General features: G+C 33.4%; 1 protein-coding gene across 1 annotated transcript; it reads left to right on the forward strand.

The window, feature by feature from the left end:
- Window positions 1–364: 364 nt before the first annotated feature.
- On the forward strand, window positions 365–9993 carry LOC117180220 (cancer-related regulator of actin dynamics homolog). The gene is made up of 2 exons (XM_033372605.1): window positions 365–439; window positions 9410–9993. Exon 2 carries the CDS (start codon window positions 9731–9733, stop codon window positions 9965–9967), a length of 237 nt encoding a protein of 78 aa, XP_033228496.1. The 5' UTR covers window positions 365–439; window positions 9410–9730; the 3' UTR covers window positions 9968–9993.
- Window positions 9994–10373: the final 380 nt, after the last annotated feature.

Here is a 10373-nt window from a genome sequence, read left to right on the forward strand (position 1 = left end):
CTCACCGAGTGAGTCACGACTACCCCGAAAGGGAAATGGCTTAATGGTGTATATACAATTTCATATTAATAATAGTTAAATAATATAAATTTTAAAAACTTAACCAATTCCCAGAAAATTATATATTTTTATAAAGATTTTTCCTTATATTTTACAAACTAAATAATTACCTTTTTTATTTTAGTTTAAACAATATCACACACTAAAGAAAAACTTGGACAGTGTTGTGATAATTTAGGTTATCATTTTATCAGTTATTAGAATTCAAATATTCACAACATATTCAAAATGCGGACTTCCCCGAGGGGACCCGAGTCGCCCGAGCGATAGCGCGCCTTCGGACAGTTTCGCTCTGTCTGTTCATCCGTACTATACTTCGTTCGCGACGCTTTGCTAATGCGAGTGCCAAAACCAGGGGAACCGGCTTAGGGGCCGACATGTAAGTGGTATTAAAATTACTGTTGCCTTATTTTTTACTTCATGAGTTTCATTGCGTCTTCACCCGATTCTCGGCTTTCCACTTTCCCCATCCACCCCCTTCGATATTAGTTCCGTAATATCTGGCGCCCAAATCAAAATTCCACACTTTTCTCTCCATAATACCAAACCAGCTATAAAAAAGGGGAGACATTTTCAAAATTAAAAGAAAGAATACTTCTGACTTACTCTCTCACTGTTTTGACTCTTATAATAATTGAACTTCATTGTTTGCATGCCCTTAATCTATTTGCCTCAGAATTGATCGCATTTGCCTTTCCAAACGGATAATTGTATTTAGACGATCCAATCCGCTTGCCATGCCATTTATCTTATTTTGTTTGGGATTTATATTGATTATATGATTTACCTGCCATGCCGTTTTTCTGATTTTGTTCATGATGTGTATTGATCATGTGATTTATCTACTGTTTTATGTAATTTACTATGTGATATAATGTATTTTTTTATGCGATTTGTTTTCCGATATGATTTGGTTTCCGAAGTGATTTGTTTTCTATCATGTATAACCCATTGATGTGCCGTTTATCTGACGCGCATGCGGGGAATTAATAAGTGAATAATTGATAGGAATTTAACGGAAAATTTAAAACCCATAAAAGGGGGAAAAGAAGATTCAGCTCAAAATTAGTAATATCAGTTAGAGGTTTTAAAAATAGAACCAGTATTAGCGAAGTAGTTCGAACTAAAAGCTTCGAAAAATTTCAGTGAAATTAACTCTGCTCAAAATCTGATATTTCGGGATGTACTATCAATGAAAGCGAAAATGAAAGGTTCGACAGAACCATGTTTTGGAAATCGAATTTGAATTTTAAAACCATAATTATAGGGCTTAGGGTATAAGGAAATAGAAAACCTAAAATAGAAAAGGTGCTTCATTTGAGGGTAGCCAAAATATTCTAACTGGCAGTAACTAACAAGTTTTTCATGCGCAAAAAACAGGCTCGCACGTGCACCGAGTTTACTTGCGGGTATCGCGCGAGGTCACGCGACGTATCTTATAAACAAGAGCCTCACGATGAAAATAAACATATTTTCGAACTCGGTGAAAATTTAATATCAAATTAAAATCTCTAATGAAAATGTTCAAAATAAATCCAAGTGTCACTATCGAAATTAAAATAAAACGCGGGAACATGTTATAGAAACTTATATAGGGTGTTACATTAATACAAACCCAACTAGGAGACATCAAAAAGAATAGAATTTTCTCGATTGAAGGAGTACAGTGGATATCCACATAGGGTGTTCTAAAAATACGAATTTTAACGTGATCAAGGAGTAAATGAAACTCAGATCGGGAAAAATCAAAGTAAAAATGCCTAATCCCACCAATACACAAAGCGATCACGATGGCTTAGATTTAGAAGGTGCAACTGCACTTCCGATTCAAAAAAAGGATTTAAATAAGGTCGCGACAAAACCAAAGATTATAAATATGGTACCAAACACACCCCGAAATTTGGGAACAATCCCGAAAACGATCAATAGATCGATAGGTCGCGGTAGAGGTCTCGTCAGAAAAAACATAGAAACCCCAATGAGAAACATAATAGACAAGGACAGATTAACTCCACCAACAACGGCAGACCTAACACAAAATCGAAATAGAACCTTTGACCCCACCGACGATACACCCTTTTGGGATCACGAATATTTACCAAACCTAGACGGACCATAACCCATAAAGAAAATAAGGCCAGAAATAAACAAAAAAACATTTCAACGTGATTCATTTCTTGAGAACAATACACGGTTTATTTCGGAAACCGATGAACTTTTAGAAAGTATAGAATTCAATAAATTCATGAACCGTCAAAAGGAAAGATTTTTTAAAGAAAGGGGAAAAAGGGCAAACAATTTAGGGATTAGACTAGACCCTCCAGGAAATAGCTCTTTTGAACTTGGAGAGAAAATAATGGAACCAAATATTAGAAATAATAGAACCGAACAATCTCGTACCAGGCAATTCGTCCAGTTCGATTTGCGAGAAAATTGAAAACAACCTGGTCAACTATCTTACAATAATATTGAAAACTGTAGCAGAACAAGAAACAATAATTTGAAATTACAAAATACGGATGATAGCGAACCTATAGAGGACAGAACCTACTCATACCAAAACAGAACACGCAGACTCATGAAAACAAATGACAGGTCAAACAGACGTTCGCGAATACACATTAACAATTCGGACTCAGATTACGAATACGATAATTATCAAAATAACCAAACAATTCCACCAACCTATTTTTCTTTCGGCATGATACAAACGCCGTTTCAAATTATGAGTAATTAGCCAATTAAATTTCGCAATAATAAAGACGATAGTCCTGCGCATTTCTTAGAGGAATTAAAAGGACTTAAAAGGGGTTATAAAATAAATGACCGCGATATTTTACAGCACTTAGATGCCAGCCAAGTCGAAAGTTAGAGGGCAAGATTTACAAATAACAGAACCAACAATTGAGGACAAAAACGAAGAAAGGCGTAACAATAGTAACAGGGATAAAAATAATTTGGAAAATAATTCAAGGGAAAATGAAAATACTGAAAAGGATAACCAAAACGGAAACCAAAATAATCAAAGTAAAAAACCATATAAAAATCAATTTACATTTTCACGATTCGGATTTTCATTTCTTCCTTTCCCAAACCAATACCAACAAAATTATAGGCCTAATTTCAGACCTACATTCCCACCTGGTTTCCAATCAAATTTTCAACCTAGATTTCAATCAAACTTCCAAACCAGATTTACAAACAATATACCAAGATACCCATTCAATCCTTACAATCAAATGTTGCCAGAGTTTAATCAAATGACAATAGGCTCAACTGAAGGTCAAAATAGCCCAATGATCGAATTCCCAACCAGGGAAACTGGAAGGGCGGGTATTAGAACAAAAAACAATACAACTTAATACCGAAACGCCGGCAACATTGATTTCGGACAAAGAGGAAACGACGGCGATACGTTTTCATTTCATGACAAAATTCGAAAATAAATTATTTCGAATTTTGGTTGGTACAGGTGCCACACATTCGTACGCTGGCAAGGAATTGTTCGAAAAAATTCAGAATTCCAATTATTCAATTTTTAAACCCGTCTCGCGAAAATTAATGGTTGTGAACGGTGAAACGGTTCATATAATTGGGCAAGTGGTAATCCCAATTAAAATCGGTGAACACACTAAACTCGCGATATTCAGGTTAGTCCCAAAGTTAAACTCCGTAGGCATTTTAGGTATGGACATGATGAAAACCCTACGGATAACCCTCGATTATGACTCAGAAACTTGGTGGCTACCAGGAAGTCCCCCCACCCGCTATCCTATGGAAGCTCATTCAAGCGCACTACCCATCCCAATAACCGAGGTTAAAGCTGAAAATAAACCTGACACTGTAAGAAAAGAAAGTAAGGAAACTAAAAGGAGTGATATTAGGGAAGAAACATTATCGGAAAATAAAGAAATTAAGAATAATAATAATAAAGCGAAATTTGGAGGTAGTATTAACTTCAAAAGTACTAGAGAATTTACGAACAATATTCCGACAGTCAAAGATAGCGAAATCCCCCTAGTACCTATCAACTCCAACCAATCCCAAAAAACAAAAAATGCCCAAACCCCAGTAACAAATTCTACAAAAAACATCCCTAGCCTAAGAAGCATCCCCACGAGCAACAAATTTCAACCCCTCGAGAGCATCTCCATACTTACATACTTGAACATTGTACTAGATAAAATAAATGATGTAAATGTAGTGATCAGTCCGGACAAAGGTGAATTCGGCTGCTCAGAAATCAAATATTTAGGCTTTAAAGTTAACGCTAAGGGATTGCAAATAGATGATCAAAAAATCCAACCAATATTAGAAATCCCTAAAGCTAAAAATATTAAACAATTACAGCGCATAATAGGGATGGCAAGTTGGTATAGAAAATTTATCCCACACTTTGTCGAAACAATAGAACCGATGAACAGATTACTTAAAAAAATAATAATGGGATTGGGGATTAGAACAAGATGAGGCTTTCCAAAAAATTAAAGACCTTCTAACATCAGCACCCATATTAATATGCCCAGATTTTACTCAACCCTTCCTACTCGAAACCGATGCGAGTAATACGGGATTAGGAACCATACTTACTCAAACGATTTTTGATATTGCTTACAACGTGTGTGTATATTTCGAGGTTATGTGTGTTATAATTCACCCGAGCGTTACATCCAAACTAGACAATATTTTTCGCCGAAAACTTTGGACTTGCAAATAAACATAGTAACTAATCTCCCGGAACTAACCTTGTTTGCAGCCAATCAAAAAAGTTTGTTTCATAAATAATTTCCAGATTATCGGAAAGGTAGAGATGAAAAACAACGTAACCTGAAAATAATGCATATACATAACATTTTTATTTAGCACAATAAATTTTGTTGTTATTATCCCTTAAAAAAGAGTCCGGGGACGTCCGTTATGATATTTTATAGCATCTCCGAATTCAGTTTTTAAAAATTTTCATTTTTGTGGAAGAAAAGCCGGGAAAACTGTAAGTATCATATGCCCTTAAGAAGATAAAAATAGATTGTTTATTTCAGATCATGCAACTGCAATTCACATAATCATTTGCCTCTTAATTGCAGATCTCGTGCCCACAACAAAGGTTTATCCCAAATAAAAATGATAGAATATCTCTCTCATGGAATTAAACATGTAAAAAACAAATAATAAAAGCGTGAAGTATTTGAGGTAATTGTCATATCATATTTTTAGAGAAACACTGTAATTTTCAAGATTTTCACTTTTCTCATAAAAAATGTCAAGATTTTAATTGAATAATTTTTAATTAAAATAAACTTTTAATCTCAAACTTTCATCAATTTTGAAGAAATTATAAGTCAGAAACAATAAAAATGTAACGATTTTGAAGTTTTTTTAAAACTAATCACTTATTACGTAAGTCTTTTAAAATAAATAAATGTTTAATTGTTATATATAGTATTTTGTTACCTATTCAGTGGGATTATAAAACGAAATTGTAACGTCAAAAAATGAGAAATTCCGTATATAATTTCTTTTTAAATTGTGATAAGTTAGAATGAATTTCAATTACTTTTTTAATTGAGTAGATTTCTCTGCTTATAATAAAATTGCGGACTTGCAAAATGTCAAATAAAAAACAAAATTAAAAAAAAAACAGGAATTTTAAATAGTTTTTTAAAATCATTTTTGAAGACTGAAACATATTGGAAGCAATTTTCGACTCTGAAAAACGAAAGGCAAGCAATTTTAAAAAATGAAATATTCTTGCCGCAAAATGAAAAAATATTCTTTTTTTTTAATTTCGTTTACATACTAAACATTAAAAAAGTGTTGCAGTTTAAATCAATCGTGAATTACTTTTTTCGAAAGAACCATGTTCTGCTGATGTTTTGTTAAAAATTTTCTTTTAAAATATTGTTTTCACGATTTCAATCATAGAAAAATTTACTCTCAAAAACGTAAAAGGTAAAGCTGTAGAGAATGTTCTGCCTGGAATGGTAAGCTATAATTTATTGAAATTTAACCATTTTTTCAATTGTTAAGAAACGTTAGTAAAAAAATAATCAGTAATATTATTGGGATAATTATATTATTATTATATTATATTATAATTTTTAATACGGCAACGATCTTAATAATTAAAAATGTTTAAAACTTAGTGTCTTGAACTTAAAAAAGATCTAAGTTAAACATTCATAAATTTTTAGAGTTGCAAATTAAACAATAGCACATTTAAAAAATCAAAATGTAATGAAAACGAATTTGTACAATTTCAAATTAACCTATTTTCAATTTCAAATTAAACCTTGCATTTTTCAATGTTGAAAATTTCTTTCAATATTTTTCAGTCTTCAAAAATGATTTTAAAAAACTGTTTAAAATTCCTTATATTAAAATTTTGTTTTTTATTTGACATTTTGCAAGTTCGCAATTTTATTATGAACAGAGAAATCTATTCAATTAAAAAAGTAATTGAAATTCATTCTAACTTATCACAATTTAAAAAGAAATTATATACGGAATTTCTCATTTTTTGACGTTACAATTTCGTTTTATAATCCCACTGAATAGGTAACAAAATACTATATATAACAATTAAACATTTATTTATTTTAAAAGACTTACGTAATAAGTGATTAGTTTTAAAAAAACTTCAAAATCGTTACATTTTTATTGTTTCTGACTTATAATTGCTTCAAAATTGATGAAAATTTGAGATTAAAAGATTATTTTATTTAAAAATTATTCAATTAAAATCTTGACATTTTTGATGAGAAAAGTGAAAATATTGAAAATTACAGTGTTTCTCTAAAAATATGATATGGCAATTATCTCAAATGCTCCACGTTTTTATTATTTGTTTCTTACATGTTTAATTCCATGAAATAGATATTCTATAATTTTTATGTGGTTTAAACCGTTTTTGTGGGCACGAGATCTGCAATTAAAAGGCGAATGATTATGTGACTTGCAGTTGCATGATCTGAAATGAACAATTTATTTTTATCTTCTTAAAATTGAAATCTTTCATTCGTAACTATAATAGCAAGTTATAATGAAATTTAAATTTTGCGCATTCGATATTTGCGCCACCTAACGGCGGTGGTCGAAACCATGCCTTTTTGAGGTTAACTCGCCTCACGTGTTTTTACGCTGGTGCAATTTCAATTGCCCTTTTAATGATAATTTCTTCATTAGAATCTACCACATAATAAGAAATAACAAATTTCCCTTACTTTGGTCATGATCCTCCTCCTGCATATATTCCGATGGGCGAAATAAGATACCGTCTTATTTTGCCATAATTGTATGTCGAAATAAGCTACCGAAGGCTATTTCGACATATTGTATGGCGAAATAGCCACTCCGAAAATTTTATGCATATGCATTATTTTGAGGTTACGTCGTTTTTCATCTCTGTCTTTCCGATAATCTGGAAATTATTTAGGAAATAAACTTTTTTGATTGCCTGCAAACAAGGTTAGTTCCGGGAGATTAGTTACTATGTTTATTCGTAAGTCCAAAGTTTTCGTCCAAAAATATTGTGTAGTTTGGAAGCATAGCGCTCGGGTGAATTGTAACACACATAACTTCGAAATATACATGCACGTTGTTAGCAATATCAAAAATTTTTTGATAAAAAAACACAAAAAAGTGTGCGGGGACGTCCGTTAGCATGTTCGCTATCATTTTCCAGATTTTGAAGGCAAAATATTCCTCATCTTAGGAAAAAGCCGGGGAATCTAACACTGAAAAAATCGATACTATTTCCTAAGCGCTATGCAATTTAAGCACATTTTGCTAAATTAAAACTTTTTTGAATTAACCCACAAAACCAGTGTGCGGGGACGTCTGCGAGCATGTTCGCTATCATTTCCCAAGTTTTTAAGACAAAATATTTATTACTCTAAAAAAAAGTCGGGGGAACCTAAAACTGGTAAAATCGACAATTTTCTAAGTATCACATGCCCTTAACGACAAAACGGACAAATGGTACTCTACAAAAATAAGACAAGTTACAAAAAGACCGGAAGAACACGAAAAATGGTGAATCCGAGAGTCGCAACTCTATTTTTACAAAACTGACCCACTAAAATCTACTCTTTTACCAGACTCTAATCCATGGAAACTCGTCGTACCCAAAAAATTACGAACACAGGTTTTAAAAGAAAATCACGTTGACTTACAAGCAGGACATTTAGGTTCCGAAAAAACGTACGTGAGAATTTCAGAGTACTACTTCTGGCCAGAGATGTATCCAGAAATAATCAAATATGTTAAAAAATCTAAAACGTGCGAAAGAACCAAACTGAGTAACCAACCGAAATTAGGGCTGATGGGAAAAAGAATCGTTGAAGAACCGTGGACCATGATTGCTGCAGATATCATGAGACCATTACCGATTTCAAAAAAGAGAAAAAACCAATATTTACTAGTTTTTGTAAGATCTTTTTACAAAATGGATTGAGATAATTCCGATAAGAAAAGCTGACGGAACAACAATAGAGTCGGAATTCCACAAACGTGTCATTTCGCGTTAGGGAACGCCGCGGATCCTCCACGCCGACAATGGCACCGAATTTGTCAATAAAACATCAAGAAAATTAACCGAAAAATTCAGTATTAAACATACTAAAACACCTAAATATTACCCCCAAGCAAACCCAACCGAGCGCTATAACAGAACAATTAAACAAATTATTAAAACCTACCTAGATGACGATCATTCCACATGTGATGAACACATAGACGATTTACAGTTCGCGAAAACACTAGCGAAAACTCATCAATACAGTTTAACCCAATATTTTAAAACTTAGGTCGCGAATTAGAACTACTACAGACCCTAAAAAAAAGTTTCTAAAACGAAAGCGAAATAGAGTTTCAAAGCGTAGATAAATGGACAGACATACATAGGAAGCTACAAATTATAAAAGAAGAAGTCTAGAAAAATTTGGACATAGCTAATAAAAGACAAGCGAATAAATATAATTTGAGAAGAAGACCGGTAGAATTTAAAATAGGAGATAAGGTATTAAAAAGAACAATTAGACTTTCAAATAAAGCAGATAGAAAATCAGGTTAATTATAGACCAATATGAAGGTCCATATATTATTAGGAAAAATATTTCCACAACGATCTATGAATTAAAAAACCTCAAAGGAAAGAGCATAAGCGAATGGAACATAAATGATTTTAAGCTAGAAAATAACTAATGCACACAAAAAAAACTAACAAGAACTTGAGACTTTAAGGGTTAGAAACTAAGTATTGGCAGGGGGCAAGGATCAATGGCATAGCACACACAACTGAATCCAAAGACAAGTCTAAACAGTAGAAACATTTTTTTTCCTCTTTTTTTAGAAAATTGAACTAGAAGTAAGGTGCTACCTCTTCCAAAATTCGGCAGACAAACAAAAATTTGAGGAACACTTAGCAAATTGCCCAGCGTGGATCTGGCTCAACAAGATCGTTCAGGGATCGCTACATCCGCAGCGCATTCAAAAACTTGGATCCACAGGAGGAGGAAGATGCCGAAAGAGGACCAAGTACAAGGATAGGCTAGGCAACACCCCAGATGATGTCACAAAAATGAACAGAATTAAAATTAAAAGCACGACTAGAACACTTCAAAAATTTCAACAACAAAACTTGGTTCATATACAATAATTTCAAACAAAAAAAATGGAACGGAAAAGGGCTGAAGAGGAGGAAAGGCGAAGAAAGAAGGAGGAGACGAGAGCGAAAATCGAAAGGGCAATACTCTGGCAAAGAGTACTGGCAATGATGGCAGCAGAGGAAGAAAGGAAGAAAAGGGAAGAGGAAGAACAAATAACAGAGGAATGGAGAGAGTACAGGGAAAAGAGAGCAAGAGAAGTTGAGGAATGGATTAAAAAAAGGGAAAAGAAAAAAAAATTTTAATAAAACTACATACTATATTATAAAAATATATATATTAAATCCTACAAACTTTTATGATAATAAAAGAATCCTAAAATAAAACTGCCCTGACTCCAGACAATATTTTGTTCCCCACCGCTATTTGTTTTTTTTCTCCTCACAGAAGCAGACCATTATGGATGAAAACTGGAGCAGCTAAGGAATTGACACAAAGTTCAGGAATATACCTAAACCTCCGCGGGAAGGGGGGGTTATAACAAAACTGTTACTTAACACTCGGGATCGGTGTGGCCCTGCAACTAAGAGTAGCAGGACCGCGATCGACGGGGGGCGGACTTCCCCGAGAGGACCAGAGTCGCCCGAGCGATAGCACGCCTTCGGACAGTCTCGCTCTGTCCGTTCACCCGAACTATACTTCTTTCGCGAC

Source organism: Belonocnema kinseyi, chromosome 9 (genome assembly GCF_010883055.1).
Source record: "Belonocnema kinseyi isolate 2016_QV_RU_SX_M_011 chromosome 9, B_treatae_v1, whole genome shotgun sequence".
Classification (NCBI taxonomy): domain Eukaryota; kingdom Metazoa; phylum Arthropoda; class Insecta; order Hymenoptera; family Cynipidae; genus Belonocnema; species Belonocnema kinseyi.

Coding starts and splice junctions, on each gene's coding strand:
- LOC117180220 (XM_033372605.1), top strand. CDS start 9,731: ATGGAACGGAAAAGGGCTGAAGAGGAGGAAAGGCGAAGAAAGAAGGAG.